This window comes from Rattus rattus, chromosome 13 (genome assembly GCF_011064425.1).
Source record: "Rattus rattus isolate New Zealand chromosome 13, Rrattus_CSIRO_v1, whole genome shotgun sequence".
In the NCBI taxonomy this organism is placed as follows: Eukaryota; Metazoa; Chordata; class Mammalia; order Rodentia; family Muridae; genus Rattus; species Rattus rattus.
The window spans coordinates 63,168,612-63,187,562 of record NC_046166.1 but is presented as its reverse complement, the minus strand read 5'-3'; the positions used below and the strand labels follow the sequence as shown (position 1 = coordinate 63,187,562).

Below are 18,951 nucleotides of genomic sequence, written 5' to 3'. Positions count from 1 at the left end.
TAGAAACTGCTCAGGCATGAGCTTCCGGTCCTACTAGTTCACAGGACCTATGGAGTCCTGTGAATGCTGAAATCACCCTGGGTTTTTTGCCTGGGCGGGTGTGTGTGTGTGTGTGTGTGTGTGTGTGTGTGTGTGTGTGTGTGTGTGTGTGTGTCTGTCTGTCTGTCTGTCTGTCTGTCTGTCTGTCTGTCTGTCTGTCTCTAGCATTTACAGGAAGTGAGTAATTCAGCTTGACCGTGAACACTTCCATGTAAGCCAGGGAAGTTACTTTCCCACACTCTTCCTTTCCTCCCTTTTCCTCTCCTTCTTTAACATTTCTAGGAGTGATCACTGTGGACATGGCAATTCCATAGACATATACAAGGTGCTCTGCTGTACAGCCTCTGTACCCCCCTTAGTCTAACTATGCTGTCCTGGATGGCCTTGAACTCACACAGATTCGCTGCTTCTACTGGGATTAGCCATCATACCCAACATGTAACTTGTTTCCTAGGAGCATTTTCTAGACATTTTCAAGTGTCTAGAAAATAGAAAGACCACGTATTACTGTCCAGGGCCACCCGGCCTGCTTATGCCTTTCTCTGTCTGAGCTCGGTGTTTTCCACTTCATGGGCCCTTGTGTCCAAGTAGCATACGTGGGGGTTACCACCAGCCGAGAATACTGGAGACTTCCTGGTAGCTTGCTTTTACACAAGAATGAGTTTCACTCTATTGTTAATTAGAAACTTCAGGAAATTGGAAAACTTATTATTGTAGGTAAGAAGTTTTTGGGAAATCAAAACTTATGCTATTGGTTTCTGATGTGACGTATGCTTATCGTTACCCTGACTACCAGTTTGTGTTTGTGTGATTTTTCTGCTTATAAGCAAGTGCTTTTTGCTTGATTAAATGAGACTTGATCAGAATACTGTCTTGTCTCCATTTCTCGCGCCTCTTGTCCCATCCATCCCACTGCCCTCTCCAGGGTCTCCGTTGATGTTCCCACGGGCCAGGACATATTACAAACGCGGGGACTTGAGTGTAGCTCAGAACAGAGAGCCTGTCTGACACACTGGATCCACTAGGGGTGGTTTTCAAATACGGTTCTTCAAAGGTCCTGAAAGCGGGACTGGATTATATAAAATTGGATAAGCTGCACACGCTAATCCCTCACTGGGAAGGGACTGCCATGTTTGCAGTCAGAGTGTTCCTTACAGTGCTCATTTGGGGGTCCAGATTAGTAGTTACCAAGACATTCTGCGTGTGAACTTTGCTCACTTCCTGCCTATAAACTAATCTGAAATGAGGTCAGAGAACACATGTGTGGCCAAGAACCACAGGCTAGCAGTCGATGCATCATTTCTTAGGGCCCCTCTTTCTCTTAAGCCAAAACCAACTCTAAAGTGACAGCCCCCCACCAACGTCTCACTCAGTCTGCTCTTAAACTGGACTCGGTCCTATCCCAGGCGTGCCTAGCCGCACCCAATTTCAGAAATTTCTTAAAAAGCAAAGTGACTTAGGAACCTGAAGGTTTTATCATTTTTCTGTGCTGGGCCTCATACATGTTAAGAGCTCTATTAGAGTCATACCCAGCTAGAATCTGAAGGTTTAGGAATTCCCTATCGTGTCAGAAGGTAATAGCACAAAGCTGAGAAGGTTGCCAGGCTCACGTAAGTGAGTAATTAAATTCTGGACATGGTAGTTTGTGTCTGTACACTGGTCCCAGCTAAGGCACAAGGACCTCACGAGTCCATGAAGTTCTGAGCTTTGTTGCAGGGAGGCATTGAATCTAGGACCTCACATATGGTAGACAAGCACTAAGCTATACTCCCGGTCCCCTACAGGCCACTTCGGTCATCGGCAGACTTCAAAGGTTCCAACTGAGGAAGCTGAGGTCGAGATGGAACCTAGCCGTGACCTAGTCCACCACTGCCTGTTTATTGGGCATGAGTGGGGATGGTCAGAGGACTACTTGCTGGAGCTTAGCTGTCTTCTACCGTGAGTCCTGGGGATCAGGTTCATGTTCTCAGGCTTGGTGGCCAAGGCCTTTACTCTCAGCCATCTATCTTGTCAGGCCCACAAAACTCCATCTTGATTATCTCAGGAGCTGGGCAGCCCAAAACCTCATCTTGGCTAAGGGCAAACACTGTGTGAATTGGATATTTTCTACCTTTCCCTTTCTTTTTCTTTTCTTTCTAAGCCTTTTTCCCTTTTTCTTTCTTCTTCCTCTTCCTCCTCCTCTTTGGTTTTTCAAGTCAGGGTTTCTCTGTGTAGTCTTTACTGTCCTAGAACTCACTCTGTAGACCAGGCTGATTTCAAACTCAAAAATCCGCCTGCCACTGCCTCCCAAGTACTGCAATTAAAGGCATATGCCACCACCACCCAGTTCCTCTTACATTTCTTCGAGGTTTTGCACATTGGAGAGTGTATGACTACACATATGACTATTTCAAGAGAAAGATTCTGAAAATCTCCTACAAGGAATAGGCTCACAGTAAAATGTCAGAATACACAGTATTTTGCATTTAAGAAAAATTGTGTGCATGCACCTGCCTAGTGCATGTGTAGGGGTCAAATTACAACTTGTGGGAGTTGGTTCTCCCATCAAGTGGGTCTGGGGGATGACCTGAGGGACCAGGCGTGGTGCAGCTCAGGCTTATCCACTGAGCTACCTCACCAGTCCCATTCTGTATTCTCCATAAATCTACCTTATTTTTAAAAAGTCATCAGATGACTCCAGATAGAGTAGTAATTCTGACAACTCTTTCCTAATGAAAACTATCTATTCATATTAAGTAAGGGTGGGTAACATGGCTAGCAGGTAGTCTCCTTGGGTTGGATTTGTGTTCAATCCCTAGTGTCCTCGTGGTGGGAGGACTGACTCTGACATCACATGCATGCCATGGCATGAGTACACCCACGTACAACACACACTTACACACACACACACACACACACACACACACACGTACTCTAAGTAAAAAATAAAATACTCAGATACTTTGTCAGTTACTCCAATATTGCCTTCCAAGTAAAATGTCAGACCATTTCCTTCATCAAATCACATCAACTAAGACACAGAGAGGTTTATTTAAGAAAAGTTTTACTAATGTGTTAATATTTTGCCAACATTATTGCAAGGAGTTTAAAAGGCAGACAGACTAGTCTAGGCTTTAAAGGAACAAATGAGGGTTGAACAATTAAATTATTACACAGAGCTAAGGAGTTTACTGAATCACTACACGGCCCAAAAACAAATTAAATCTGAAAGATTAAATCCAGTATTAGCACCTACAATATCTCTAAAAGTTCAACTTGTAACTGCTTTGTTCATTCCTTATGTCTCTTAACTTCTTCCAAACAGTGCTCTCAAACTCCTAAAAGAAAGGACACACGAAATTCCAATACGGAGAGGACAGAGATAAAGAAGAGCTGGGAAAGTTAACTGGAACTTGCAAGTTACATGGAAGCCAAAACTTACTTGAGTCAATCAAAAGATTTCTGTGCCCTGAATACTGTATGTGAGGAGGCTAGGAATCAGAGTTTATAAGTAGGTTACAAATTAGCAACATACAGTGTTATTCCTACCACTTTTTTCTCCTAAGTTACATCTGTAACAAAACTAGAGTCAGGTGCTTAGGGTGCCTGCTCACCACACGGGGGCGGAGCTGGGGGGCGGAGCTGGGGGGCGGAGCTGGGGCAGCATCTGGTGGCCGAGTGTCTGGCTTATTGTGCTTACGGATCTGTGTACTGAACAAGCAACACACACACTATCCCCCCCAACACTTCGAGGTAATGCACATTGACAGAAATGCCTTCAAAGAAATAACCTGAACTGCTTTAAATACTGCTCTAATGGTGACTGCAATGCTAGAACAAGTAAGGGATTATTCTCTCAAGGAGCTTCTGACGCTGAACGGTAGGAGTCAGTCTTAGAGCTGAAGCACCAAGGCTGGTAGCGTGGGGAATCCGGGCAGCAGGTTAGCCGGACCACAGGCATAACACACCCTCGAAGCCTGTTGCTAATCTGGGGAAGAACTGAGCTAAGACACGACTCGTGGAATTATAAAGCCACCTAGGAAACTGACCCGCGGGACGAGGAGAACCAGTGAGACTGGTGCCAGGTAAGAAAACGACTTTGTCTTGGGCTGTCCAACTGCCTGGTTTTTAAATGGCTTTGAATTTTTAAAAGTGAATTGCTTCCTTGTGTTTTCTTGGAAACAAATCAAAGATCACAGAGTCCTACACAATTGGGAGACACAAAGTGGATGCTGAGTGACGAGCGGTCACTCCAGGTGTGGCACCGTGGCTCTGGCAGCAGAGACAAGAGATTAACGCTCTGGAGAGGAGGTAGGGACACTCTGCCATCAGCCAGTAGATAGACGAAGGTCCCAGCTGGAGGTGGGATCTGTAAGTCGGGAAAAGCAAACACTTTAGAAAGGAATGCTAAAAAGTAAATTAAAAACCAACCCAACCCTCTGAGACTTCTTACAGATGATGAGCTCTGCTGGTGCCCGATTGTTTGGTAGATCTGCGATCACTTAGAATGGGCTGTCACTCAAGTGCTAACAAATGTCAGCTACTCTTACCACCCGCTGATTTACTGTGACGGCAGTTATATTTCATCTCTCTCTCTTTTTTTAGCCTTTATTTTATGCACAGCAGTGTTTGGCCTGCCTGTATCTGTGTACCACCTGTATGCAATGCCTGTGGAGCCCAGGAGAGGGCTACAGGCATGAGATCGCTCCATGTCCCCCTCTGGAGGAGCAGGCGGTCATCTCTCCAGTCCCTATTTCATCTTTAATATAGAAAACCTTAGAGAACACATATGTGTCTAATACAGATGCACAATATTAGAAAAGGGCAACACAGTTTTTGCTTAAAGCTCTACTAACAGCCTCCCCATGGTTTCTGACTTCATGCTAATTTTCCTTTAATAATACTTCAACCTACAGACACCTCATAGACTTTTTTAAAAAGGTCAAACTGAGTAAGTTCTAGTTTATAATCATCCCAACAGCGGATCCTGGAAGTGAGCAACATAAAACTCTGAAAACTATGCTGTATTGGACAAAAATATTCACATTCATGAAACTATCTACAAGTTCTGAATACAAAGCTTTCTCATTTCAAAATTTCAAGTTGAGTCATGACAAATGGACTGTGCTGTGTCACTGCAGCTAGAAATGACAAACTTATTCCAGTGGCACACAACAAAACCAGAGGTCTCAGTGGAGTGGCTCATGTGAGAAATATCAGTTTGGAAACTGTACATGAGAAATGTATGGACAACTCATGCTACATGTTCAAAATGAAGTTGTAAAGGAAATAAACCACATACTAGTCATTATTGAGCCCTCTGGCTTCAGAACTATAGACAACACAGAACTAGTGCTGAGACACTGCCGTTTGGAATGTTGAGAGATTGATCAGATCCAATACATGAACAGGAGACAGGACACTGAAAAGAAGGAAGGGGTTAACACTAGGACAGGAACCATCTGTCCTTTCTGTATATTCTTCTGCTGCAATCGCTGAGGCCTACAAGGGGCCTTGAGCCCCTCAATACTCGTTAGCAGTGTGACCTTGATCTCTACTTTCACCACAGTGTGCTCATCCATGAGAGGAGACCTTATGAGACCCACAAACACCATCAGTACAGCACTCAGCAGACGAGGAGCCCTGACACGGTGGTTGCTAGTTTTACCCTAGAAGATATGTGTGCTGTGTACAGTCTGTCTTGTGCTGCCTGTTAATCAGTACCAGAAGTACCTGTGAAGTGCAACGGAATGTGTAACTGAAATGGATGGGAACAGGAAGTACCATTTCTGTCCTTTAAGAGCTGGACAAACACAGGCATGGACTGAACAATATCTGACTACAGGTTTTTATTACTAGTAACTAGTTTGTTTCTATTTATTAAAGGGCATCACCTGGCTGTACAAGAATATTAACATTCTGACCAAAAGAATGAAATTTATGTTGTACCCTCCAGGTAACGCTCCTTCCAAAGCTTTACCTCTTGAAATTCCCCGGGCTTCCTTAAAACAAGGTACAAAGACAAAAATCTCTAGGCTGGTTCAGCTGTATGTAAGACCCAACATTTAAGGGGCTAGAGCACATCTAAAGTGTTAAAGCAAGCCAAGTCAACTCCTCTCTAAGGATCAAAGTAACGACCAGCCTGGAGATAACAGGGGAAACTAAAAATTAAATTTATAACCAAGTAGATTTGAGCTACATACACATTTAAAATACAAGGTGACCCCGGGATTAGCTCAAGCTTACACAATCAATAGAACATGCGACATGATTTAACCCGCTCTTTACATCGTGCTAAGATCCTTAAGACCGTAATATAAACCATGGGATGCACACTCACCTTCACGTCTACAGTTTATCTCCCACTGCTCACACCTCTGTCTTCATAGATGGTGATTTCAATCTAAACAGCATGGCCGTCAAGAAAACACACCGGGATGTAGCACGTGGAGGAGACAGACAATACAGAAGATAGTACAGTTTGGTCTGTGCAGACTCCCTTTTCAGCTTGCGGAAAGTTTAATAAATTGCCTGCAGTGATGAGAACAGCCGCTTCTAAAACACCAGGTTTACAACAACTCTGCACGCTGTTTTCTGTGTCTGTTCTGTCTGCATGGACGTACACAGTGTGTGCGTCGTCCATCACAGAGGTCAGAGGAGGGCATCAGGTCCCCTGGAGCTGGAGTTGTGGCTGTGAGTGTCACGTAGGTGTTGGGAATAGAACTCTGCAGGAGCAGCCAGTGCTCCCCACCAGGAGCCGCCTCTCCAGCCCCCGGGAAGTATTTTGTATTTGTAACTAGTAGGAGATTCAACTGAGAATTCATAGAGATTGAGGGACTCAAAAATGCCCTCAATTATATGAAAATGTTTTTGTGGAAGAGGGTCATGACCCTTCAAAGAATCACTGCTGCAGAGTAAAATACCTGCTAACTAAAATTATCACCCGCAGGGCCAGGACTGTGTGACTAGGTTAAAACCATTCAGTCATGGCTTCACTTACTAATAAGTAAACGTGGCTTTTGCAGTTTTATTTACTAAACACTCTTAGTAATTTCCCAAGGCCTCCTGCCTCTAGACTATGGACAGTCTGCCAAGATGAGATGACACACTGGCAGCTGTGACAGACCAACTGCCAGGTGACCCTGTGGACCACAACTCGTTTGGATGACGCCTCACCACACCCTTCAAAGGGGCTTCGTGTTCACAGCTCCTTCAGCTCGGATGCATTACTCTCTCAGGCTTCACTTCTACCAGATGCCCTCAGAACCAAGGAAGCCAGGGACACAGTTCAGAGCCCCGTGCAATGCGAAGTTCAGAAAGACACGGACTACGATCATGCTGGAAAGGGATGCCTATGGTATAGAATCCACACGAAAGTTCTGAAGGCACACATAAGAGGAGCAGAAGTGAGATACTCTTTGTCCAAGGCCAAGGCTAAATAGTACCACCATGGTTTTCTTTTTAGAAATATTTAAGACCTTCTGATCTGGACTAAAAGGATACAACTCGAAGTCCTCTCTCAATGGGGTCTGTTAGGAGGAGGCCTTGGGGAGCATATATCTTCTCATTCTGTTCTTGAATATATTTGGAGACTTTCTTCAAGACCTGTCAGAAGGAAACACCACAGCTTTTTATAGATTTCTCGGAAGCGTTAGCTAGATCTCAGAATATTCAGACAGCGAGTTGTCTTTGAATGCAAGTCAGACTGGTTTCTACACGGCAGAACGGTCTGGGTTGTCTGGCTGCTGTCCGCTGTGCAGACACAGTGGGTGTGTGCTAGACTGCAGTGCAAATGCACACACATGCAGTGAGCAGCAGCCCTTCCCTCTCACCTCCGTTCTGTACAGGGACTAAGTCACTTACACACACACACACACACACACACACACACACACACACACACACACACACACACACACACACACACACACACACACACACGTTTTCCTGCTACTGCTCATACGCTGCCAGCAGCTGAGATGGACTCTTCTAATACGAGGCTTGCTCTCGGTCTTCCTGCCTAAGAACTACTTTCCTCCCTTTTGTGTGTTTTCAGCCATTCCAAGTAATGACTTGGCCTATGACAAAGGGAGCTCTGTCCCTCTGCTGGAGGCCCCTTTTCTTTGTAGAGTACACAGACGTCAGTGCTGGTGGGGTTTCTGACCACAGATGGCTCGAATCATTTCTGCGTTTGCATACACTGATGCTCTGTAGTTTGCTCTTACTTCCTAGACAGAACTTCAAATTATGAATGTAGTATTAAGCTTGTAAAAGTCAAAACAAATGTAGACAAAACCCAGATAGGACACAAAGGAACCTTGAGAAACAGCCAAATCCTCAGCTTCAATAAGGGCAATTCTGAGAAAGTGAGAAATACGTCTGAGCGGCTCTCTAAAGTCAAGGAGCTACACGCTCGACCTCAGCTCAAAGTCATCCCCGCCCCTCTCTAAAGGACTGCGATTTAGTCTTTAAGTTACCCAGTACAGCTTTAGATCTTCACTGTGAGAACATGGTGAGGTACAAACTTGCTCACAACAGAGAGGGAAAGCAACGTATGCAAGCAAATCGGCGCTGCAGGTCGAGCGTTCGCCAGGGCTAAGAGTGCTGATGTACCAGGAGTGCAGTAAAGGAGGGAGACGTTACAACTGAGAGATTTTAGTGTAAACTATCTTAAAATACAAAGCTCGATGAGGTTTGAATAGTTTACTACTTACTGAACGGAAATACATAAATAAATATTTATGTGTCATGCGATTTAGAGTCTGTCTTTGCAGATAACATAATCTCAGGCTTATTCCTTTTTAGGTGAGGAGAGACATTGAAAGAGCAATCTACATGGTTCTTCAGTAAATTAAAAACACTATTTGTAAAGATGGCAACTTTTTGAGCCTTATCATCTGAAGCAATGTGAGTTCGCTGTTATTTTCAGCTCTAAGAACTGAACTATGCTGGTCATTATGAGCAAACCCCTTGGGCATTGTCTTCAGTTCGTCAATAACCCTAAGTGAATGAGTGGGAGGAAGGCCCACAAACGGGCTCAGCTCTGGACTTCCAATCATCTTTCCAATCTCCTTACCTCATCACCTGAACGGGAAACTGGAGAGCAGGCCTCCCTCAGCCCCAGAGAGTAACAGCAGAGGGACAGAGGTGTGTGCGTGGAAGCTGGTTTAAGAGTGAGTTCTTTTAAACCAGCTTTCCTCCTTGGCCTCAGGCCACTATCCAGGAAAGAGCATTCCTATTATGTGATTCAAGCATAACTTAATTGGACAAAGATTCTGTTTAAATTTTAGTATCATTTATGTGCATCTGGCTATTAGCTCAGAAACAAGTGAGCCATTCTCATTCTCTCTCTCTTCTCTCCCTTGACTACCTCCCTCTCTAAAAGGAAAATTCCAAATCGTATACTATTTTGGAGAAGGCAGTACAAGTTGCTTCTGGACGCTTCATTCCTAGTAACAGAAGATGTTCATAGGGGCAGCCATTCCAAACTGCACCTGAATTTAAGATGACATTTATTCATGCTTATATTATTTTTATGTGTATGTGTGTGTGATTTTTGTGCCTGAGCCAGGGCATGTATGTGAAGGACAGAGCACAACTACAGGAGTCACTTCTCTCCTGCATCCTGGAGAATGCACGGCTCACACTCGGGTCACCAGGCCTGCACGTACGCTCCTCTATCCACTGAGCCATCTCACCGACGCTTACACTTTAAATCAGCGTCAAACAAACCAAAATATTTAACAAAATCACCTTATTTCCAAACACCCAGTACAACCTCAACTAGTGTAATATGTACAGAATCCAACATTATCCAACTTCCAGAATAGACAACAGGAACGTGACTCTGTAGACAGGCTGCTAGAAAACTGCATGAGCCAGGCTCAGCAGAGAACAGGATCTTGGCATTTTCAGAAAATACTCAAGTGTCCTTCTAATTACAGCCCACAGGCAGAAGAGATGCATTCTAGTTGGTAAACAAAGCAGGCAGTGAGGAAAACCTCTTAGAAGCTCAATTGTTCTCTAATTCTAATAGCAACAATGGAGAAATAACACCATCGTCTTACAATAAATAGCATATTATAAGCAACAAAGCACATAACTGTCCAAGCAAGTTTTAAAAGGATTATTGACAATTTCAAGAAATTTAACCCACACAATAAAGTGTAAACTTTATATTTAGTTTACCCTTTGTAGAATAAGAAATCTTAATGTTTAAAACACTGGTGTTTAATTGATTAATCGTGCCTTTTCATAAGGAACTAGAGGACAGGGGATGGGGACACGGTTTGCTGTGCAAGCCTCGTGACCTGAGCTCAGATGCCCAGAGCTCGTTTAGAAGCAGGGACAGAAGCTGAGCTTCAGCACACCTTACAGGAGACAGGAAGCTTGAGAGCCAGCTAGCGGGGACGATGCAGCAGTGAACAACAGAGAGAGCCTGTCTCAGTCAGACACAGTGGAAGACAAGGTCCTGTCCCTGTGGTTCTTCTCTGGGCTCCACCGGTGCCCTGGCATGTTTGTGTGCAATACAATATATAAATGCATAAGATTATTTTTAAAAACTACTTCAAGAAAGTGTTTATTAAACATTTACTATATATGAGGAAACATATTAATTCCAAGATCTACTTTACAATTGAGAGACCTCCAAGAAATGAATGTACCCAAGATCCTGTAGCCAATTACTAATTGTCTGTACCTAATTACTAATTCCCTCTTACAGCTGTCACTCCAAAGGATAAACCGCTACCATCCCTGGCAGAAACGCTTCCTTAAGAGCATCACTGGATGACTATGTTTTCAATCTATGGGAATTCAACTTCCCCTCCTCCTTAAAGTTAACTCCTCCCTGAATCCTGGTTCTACTATCAGCATGTCCTTCCCTTCCTTCCACCCAAACTGCCACACTCCTAATCCAAGGAGTCTCAGCGTGGGCTTCTGTGGAGCTCCCTACCTTGCGTGTCCATTGCCACTCTCGGGCTCTTTCCCCACACACCCAAGCCTACTTAGAATCTGTGCTCTCTCTGAGTGGCTCCTGCCACAGAGATAAAGGCTACACTTCTAATCCAGTCTGTCTGTTGAAACACGGGAAGGAAGGCGTGGGAGATGGAGCTCGAAAGGCAACCTGATATCGGCTTCAGGAGGATCTTACTCGTTCCATTCATAACTGGGGAAGAAGGAGGTCATGACTTAGGAGTAGCAGAGGAAGTAAGGCTGTGTTTTCTAAAGACAGTGGAAAGTGAGCTGGAAAAGCAAAGAGCAAGGAGAAAGGCGTTAGGACAGCGCTGAGCAGTCTAGGAGCAAGACGGGAGCATCAACAGAGACGACAGCAGAGAAGACCATGACCCGGTAACAAAGGGGAACAGAAAACAGTGCAGCCTTTACACTTCGTGTCTCAGCCAGAGAGGGCTATTGAACAGGACGGGGAGATGGGGGTTTGCATTCTGAACATTTCCAGTTGACAACTAGCAACTCTATATCTGGTAGGCAGCTGGAAAGAGGAGAAAAGAACTCAAGTTGGAGGCTATGATTGAAAATGGAAATTTTGCGAAAAACATTCTCAAAAAGCTGGAGACAAGGAGACATCCAGATTTTCTACATTAACTTTGCATGTAGAGTTGGAACACTGGCTGTCACCCCAAGCAGACACACACATTTTGACCTATTTCAAAAACATGTAGGACCTACTCCTATGTGCTCTGGACACAAGAGCAATAGCAAAATCTGAATTATTATTACAAATATTTCTAAAGTTTAAAGCAACTGTTAATATATAAACGTATCTTCTCTCATGATGTCTAGAGATCTTTCTGAACACAATGTGGCCTTACCTTCTCGTAATGAGTCTCCATGCATAAGAAGATGGTGTATGCTGTTAAACAGGCCAGACAGCCTTCAAGGTATGACTGGCCCCCAAGCTTCTCCGCTTCTGCGTAAAGGTTATTTAGAGTTCGAACTGTTTCTTCAAACTGCTGTCTATCAATCTGTAGGGGAGAAGATTTTTAAAAATAAGTTCTAGAAATGAAGACGGTCAAATCATTCTTTGCTACCAGACAGACCTTGTGGTCTTGACAAAATTCCAAATTTAAAAAACAACAGAACAGGCATAGAAACAAATGCTGTGATTCCAGCACACGGGTGCCGAGGCAGGGGGTCAGTAGTGCGAGCAGAGGTGGGTCAGTAGCATGTCTGAATGCTGGTCACCAGTTGTGGATCTGTCTGCTAACAATTAGAAGGCATAGCCTTATTGAAGGTGTCACTGGGGTGGGCTTCTGGCCACTCATGTTAGCTTTTTTCTGTCTCTAACTTGCAGATCAAATGTAAACCCTCAGCTATTGCTCCAGTGCCTGCCTGCCTGCCTGCCGGCTGCCAGCTCCCTACCATGTTGGTCACGGAGTCCACTCACCCTCTGAACTGCAAGGCCCCTAATCAATTGCTTTCATGGTGACTCCTTACAGAATAGAAAAGTACTTAAGGCATTAGCTATATAGTAAGTGTGCGTTCAGCCTGGGCTCATGAGACCTTGTCTAAAAAGCAAACAAAGCCCAAGAGATAAGGCAAACAACTCTTCCTGTGACTAAGTCCAGAGCTATGTCACTAATGTAAACGCTGAGACTTTAACTTTACCCATCTTATGGGTACTGGATATTGGGAAGGTTCAAAATACTACTTCTCTACACTCAATGCTAATGCCATTCTTCCTAGTCACACATACTTGTACTCTGAGCACCTAGACTGCTATAGCCAGGCTTTTACACACACACCCTTAATTGTAAGGGCACATAAGAAGAGGTTCCTTTGACCCTGGAAAAATATTTATTCATTTACTTTTCTAAAGAGGGTCTCACTACACAGCCCAGGATGGCCTCATACTTGTGATTTCCATGTCTAGGCCTTCCAAATGCTGGGATTAAGGTATGCATCACCATTTCTGATTGAGAGTATGTTTGAATACTGAGGAAAGAATATTTTAGGCTGAGCTGTCAATGGTTCTTTTTTGCAGCAGATACTTTGTTACTAGATGCTCATACTATAGGGAAGGGCAAAAATCTCAAACTGACACAGTGCTTCACAGTAAAGCCATTCCTGACCTCTGTGACACCATTACTCTACGTTAATACTAAAGCATTTGCTATTTGTCTTGGTGATATTTTAGTTAAGGACAGGTTATGTACGTCCCAGAGAAGGCAACTGCCTCACAACCATCTCTCAGATCACGTTCGTGCACTCAGTGACAGCAGCACAATTCTGCTGCCGCCAGCCTGTTTCTTACTCTAGCCATGCCTTTGTCTTTTTCTTTTCTTGAGACAGGGTCTCACGTACTCCAGGCTGACTTCAAACCCATGATATGGCTAGACAGGATGACTTTCATGTTCTGATCCTTCTGTCTTCTTCATCTTTTGAGGATTAAAGACATAAACTGTCACACCTAATTCTATGTGGAGTAGGGGACAGAACCCACAGTTTCCTGCACATTAGCCAAGGATTCTAAAAACTGAGTTCTAGGGCTGGAGAGATGGTTCGGCGGTTAAGAGCACTGACTGCTCTTCCAGAGGTCCTGAGTTCAAATCCCAGCAACCACATGGTGGCTCACAACCATTTGTAATGAGATCCAATGCCCTCTTCTGGTGTGTCTGAAGACAGCTACAGTGTACTCATACATAATAAAAAACAAAAAACTGAGTTCTATTTCTACCCCCACTAATTTGATTTTACTTTCTTCTTCTAACAAAGTTTTGCAGACTTCATAGTTCTTTCATCCTACAATTTTAAAAGCCCAGTCACAGTAGAGCATTTCATCTGACACCTTCCTCCTGACCCAGAGCATCACACATGCTAGGCAAGCATTCTACAGAGCCGCATCTCCAATCCAAGAAATAAATCAGAAAGTAGAGAGTATTTTATGATCCTGTCTGTGAGTTCTTAAAAGCTCTTGGGTCAGAAGTGGTTGTCGTCATTGCTTTGCCCTTAGTTACCATGACAAGGGCTAGGTGGACAAGACACTGAGAGGAGGGCCAGCTTCCCACATCTTTCTCTACTTCAGGATAGGGTCAAGACTGGTCACTGAGAGCTGGGCACAGGGTTGCATACCTTTAACCCAGCACTTGGGAGTCAGAGGCAGGGGAATCTTTGTGAGTTTGAGGCCAGGCAGGTCTCCATAGTGAATTCCAATACAGTGAGAGCTACAGAGTGAGACCCTGTCTGGAAACAGCCCTCCTTCCCCCCTTTAAAGGGAAAAAAGGTCACTGAGGACGGAAGCCATAGTGCTCCTACCCTGAGAACAAGCACAGTCCAGTGATGCCTGAACTCACCCCTCAGGTAGCCAGTGCGCATTTGATAGTCTGACTTTACTATTACTTCAACAACCTGCACTGTTATGATTTCATAAGCTCTTTCACTGTTAGATATCTTTATATACAATATAATTCAAAACAGTGAGATCCAATCAGGATTACCTTATTTCTTCCAGATTAGAACTGCCCTTCTAGATCTAGAAATTGCCCTTTGGACTAGAAATACTGTTATCAGAGTCTAACAGTTTGCAAAACGGAGGCAAATCTAGGGCAGGTTAATAAACAAATCTGTAGCTAGTAATTTCTTTTAAAGAATGAAGAAAGGAATAAAGTTGTTTTAAAAGCATATTATAAGAAAACTGGGTTTTTCAGTGGTCAAGCATTCACTTAGCGTGGGCTAAGCCCTGGGCTCCAACCTTAGTGCATGCACATATGAAGTCCATGCGATTTTAAAAAGTTAATATAAAAGAATGTAGGATGGGGCATAGATGGGAGTAGTTAGGGCAAACAACATTAACAGTTATGGGCTCCATAATGTTCTGAGCTCATGACATACATAGAGACAGTAGCCCCACAGGACTGTAATTCCTAATGACATGATAACCAGCAGCAATGCATCCCTCCCTAAGCATCCACCTTGCAGAAGTGCAACAAATGCAACCGATACTTGGTAGCATCAGGGAGTGGCCACCTTACTGATCTTCTCTACAGTCTACTCTACCGCTCTCCTTCTGCACTGCACTCCTGCTGGCCCACACATCATACTTGTGTAAATACAGCATTAGCATAACAAACTGCCTTTGTGATATATATTTTAATGTTACCAAGTGACACAACTGGCCTTAATCCCCAAAGAACAAATTCAGGAGTTTTTAACATCTGCTATGTCTAAGCACATTAAGACAGTCATCAGCTCTCCAAAGGTCTTTAGATAGAAGTCTTGTTGTTGTTGAAATACACACTGCTGAAGCCCACAGTGATCGAAAGTGCAATGCCAAGTCAAAGGTTACTTCTGCTGACCAGATAAGTAGAATGTGTGTTTACTGTGTCCATTTGTAGTTTCTCCTCTCAGAAGACCACCAAGGGTGACTATAACATTTACATGTTGGCTAAAAGGACAACACAGGTTCACCTGAAGAACTACTGAGGCAGCTAGGCTCTCAGGCGTTGAAGCATCACACTCTAACAGGCAGGGGAGTGACTGCTCAGCTGACAGAATTCGGGGCTCTCAAACAGCTCGCATGGATTTTTAAGTATAATGTAATATGAGACACTTGTGCATTAGTTCCTTTCTCTAGCACATTGGCGAGTGTGATATTCCCACAGAATGAAAGCCAGGCCTACCAGCAGGCCAGCACAATCACCAGTCTTTCTAGGTTAGCAGAGAAATAAAGAGGCCTTTCAACTTCATCACACAAAATCAAGGAAACTTAAACGTATAATCAACACACACACATAAAACTTTTCCAAGTGGTTTACGGCAAGTGTTTAACTCGACACTAAAACAGTTAAAGGCACATGCCACACAGTGGTCAGTACCACAAGCAATTCTGCGGTTTATCAAGTCAATGAAGTACCACTTTTGGATGGCAGAATTTAGCAACATCAATTTCCTGTAAAGGTATGTGTGACTACATCTGGTTTTCTTAAGCTAAGATTATTAAGGAAAGGTTCTACCACACAGGATGAAAGGCTAATGCCTGATGTCGCATATATGTGTCTGGCTCAACAAAGAACTCTGACTTATAAACCATTAGAGGCCTTTAAATGACAAGTCACAAACAAGGCAACCAAAACCTGCTATCCTCTCCCTCCTCACTCTCCCTGAGGCAAGAGGGCATCGGATCCCATTACAGACGGTTGTGAGCTACCATATGGTTGCTGGGACTTGAACTCAGGACCTCTGGAAGAGCAGCCAGTGCTCCTCACCCCTGAGTCATCTCTGCAGCCCCAGAGACAATGGTCTTGCTATGCAGTTCACACTGGCTTACAACTCAGAATCCTCCTCCCTCTGGCCCTCGGGTTCCAGATTATAAGCGTCCACGACCACACACTATTTATACAGTATCTTTTCAAAGCTTCTTGGATCTTTAATTGGCAGTTCGAGAAAGGCAACTGTGCCATTAACTTGCCTATGGCATAAATCAAACTTAAGGGCAAGGTAATGAATCAGTGATTTTTCAGCCCTAACGGTCAGTGCTGGGGATGGAAGCGGTGGACAAGTGGTCTACCACTGAAATAAGGTCCAGCATTCCCACCCTTCCCAAGCCACTTTACAGTGTGCCATTTTCAAGCTGCCTAGGCTGGCCTTGAACATTCAATCTTCCTGCCTTCGACTCCCTAGTAGCTGGGAGTAGTCTTGACTAAATATTTAGTGCTGGGGATAGATCCCTGGGCCTTCAACCTGGAAAGAACAGGCTCTCTGCGTTAAGCTACACACCCAGCCTACAAACCACCAATCTGATTTTAAATGGCTGGTACACATTTCTCTGGTACACACTCATCTCCACCCACCTACTCCACAACCAGCATTTCTTAGCCCCACACCCACACCACGCTTAATTACCTCAAAATTCCTCATCCTCCTGGCTCAGTTTCTAGAAACTGACTTATGAACAGCAAACAGAATCTGACTAATACGGCCAAAGAACAAAAGAATCACACGGGCTAGGCACAAGAACGCACAAGAACACACGCACACACGTAGATTTCTGGTGTTGTTAAATCCGAAGGAATGGTAAACAAATCCCGTCTTTGTTTACAAGGTTGTCCAAAGGACCTGTGCCTCGTGACCGTTTTGATATGCAAGGCAAACAGGAAGCTCTCAGTGATTATGACTGAGTGCAGAGTTGGTTCAGCTACAACCTGTCCCGGCCAATGTACGTTTTTCAGGTTCCAAGAAGGCCTGTCTGGACTACCAAGCACGTCACTAATAAACCCTTTCAGTTGAACATCATGATCAGCACAGTGACCACAAATATCAGTCATGAGAACGATGACGCTGTCTTTTGAGGATATAGGCTACCACAAGAGGTTATGAGGCAGCCCGGAGTTCCAGGAATTAGCACCTCATCAAGATGTCAATAACTGAGTATGTGTGTGCACCTCAATAAGGTGTCAATAACCGTGTCTGTATGTTTGAGTGTGTGTACGTTTATGTGTCGGTGTCCTGTTAAGGACACTCTTGGGTGGACTGAGGGGAAGCGTGCATCCTAAAGTTCTATAAGACCACTGCACTCTGAGCATTACTAGCCTTAGCAGTCTTTCTCTAAATACTAGACTGTAACTTCTTCGTACATCTTCTGCTATGGATCTGAAGGCCTCCTGATCTCCAGAACTGTGAGACACTCCCTCCCGCTCCAGGGACTCTACCCTCCCCGGGGGCGGGGGCAGGGATCCAGGCTGCGTACCCTGTTCTCCAGCTCCGCGGGGAACTTGGTCTGGAACTGGCAGCGGGTGCCACTGCTGTAGTCTCGCTGAATGAAGACCTTCCCGGACACCGGCGCCTGCTGCGGCCTCATGGCGAGGACAGGACCCGCCGCTCTGCGAGTTCGGGCAAGACACAGGTCAGATTGCCGGCCTAGAGCCGGCTCTCCAGCCCGCCAGCCCTTCGGAGCCACCCACCGCCCAAAGATGCCCAAGACCTCCCCCTCGCCGAACCCCTTCACTCATGGCTGTAGCTGAGAGCCTCCAGCTACCCAAGCCCAGGACCCGCGCCCCCCGACATCCTGGTTCGGCCCTGTTAACACAAACCCGCCTCCTCAGCCCTCCAGCAGCTGTCGCACCACGTTCGTCGTCACTTACGTCCTGTCGCAAAAAGCCTTGCCTCTCCTAAACTCATTCTGCGCCACACATTTATACCCCGCCCCCTCCTGCCGTAAAGCGACACCTCCGCGGCTGCGCGCTGCGGAGTGGTGCGCGGTAGCTGGGACAGAAGTCTTCCTAGTGTAGGCGGGTGAAGCCCTTCCGGGCGGAAGAAGAATAAGAGGTGGATATGGATATGATCGGTGTATCGGGAGTTCCTGGAAAGACTCCGGGGTTAGAGACTCGGATTCTGTTAGCTGTGGGGAAGTGGTTTCTGATCACAGGAGTGTTTCCCTTCTTGACTATGCGTTCAAGTTTTCCTTTGGGCTACAGCACCTCCCTCCACAAAAACAATCGCCACTCTCCAAATCCCTTAGACCCAGACTGTTCACCTATATTTACAACTACAAAGCGCGCTACTGGGGATGCGTCTGGCCCCTGGTACCCTCTTGTGCGGGAGGGAGGAGAATAATATTCTTGTTCTGAGCCGTTGGCTTTTTTTCATCCCAGAGACATATGTACATCAACTATACCCGCGTAGGTGACCAGACTGGATCTACTACAGTTCTCTCATTGGTTCCCTACTTTACTGACCCTGTCTTTGCGAGACATCCAGAAAATCCCTATCCACGCCTGGTGGTGATGTTCTAACACAACTTTTTAATATCACGGATACTTGATCAATTATCACTGACAATTGATTTCTCGGGGTTTTAAAAATAGCATTTAAAAATCCCAGCATCGGGGTTGGGTAGAGGCTGGCCCACTCCCTGGTGATCTCTGAGTTCAAGGCCACCCCAGTTTACTTAAATAGTTTCAGGCCAGCTGGGTTGAC

General features: G+C 44.9%; 1 protein-coding gene across 2 annotated transcripts; it reads right to left on the bottom strand.

The window, feature by feature from the left end:
* Positions 1 to 3,050: 3,050 nt before the first annotated feature.
* Positions 3,051 to 18,138, bottom strand: Golga7 (golgin A7). Of its 2 annotated transcripts, none has more exons than XM_032918827.1 (6): positions 18,066 to 18,138; positions 17,723 to 17,855; positions 11,850 to 12,002; positions 7,522 to 7,623; positions 6,359 to 6,426; positions 3,051 to 4,387 (listed from the first exon to the last, which is right to left on the bottom strand). In XM_032918827.1, exons 2-5 carry the CDS (start codon positions 17,831 to 17,833, stop codon positions 6,388 to 6,390), a joined length of 405 nt encoding a protein of 134 aa, XP_032774718.1. In that variant the 5' UTR covers positions 17,834 to 17,855; positions 18,066 to 18,138; the 3' UTR covers positions 3,051 to 4,387; positions 6,359 to 6,387. The 2 variants fall into 2 exon arrangements, with proteins under 2 accessions (XP_032774718.1, XP_032774717.1); XM_032918826.1 differs by having other exon boundaries at positions 6,359 to 6,421; positions 18,066 to 18,137.
* Between the last annotated feature and the right edge of the window lie 813 nt (positions 18,139 to 18,951).

Excerpts from the sequence above, each read along its gene's own strand:
- Golga7 (XM_032918826.1), bottom strand. The coding sequence starts at position 17,833 with ATGAGGCCGCAGCAGGCGCCGGTGTCCGGGAAGGTCTTCATTCAGCGA. Across the intron at positions 7,624-11,849 it reads TGGAGACTCATTACGAGAAG|GTCTTGAAGAAAGTCTCCAA; the intron begins GTAAGGCCACAT and ends TCCTTCTGACAG. Across the intron at positions 6,422-7,521 it reads TTGAGAGAGGACTTCGAGTT|ATTGAAATCACCATCTATGA; the intron begins GTATCCTTTTAG and ends CATGCTGTTTAG.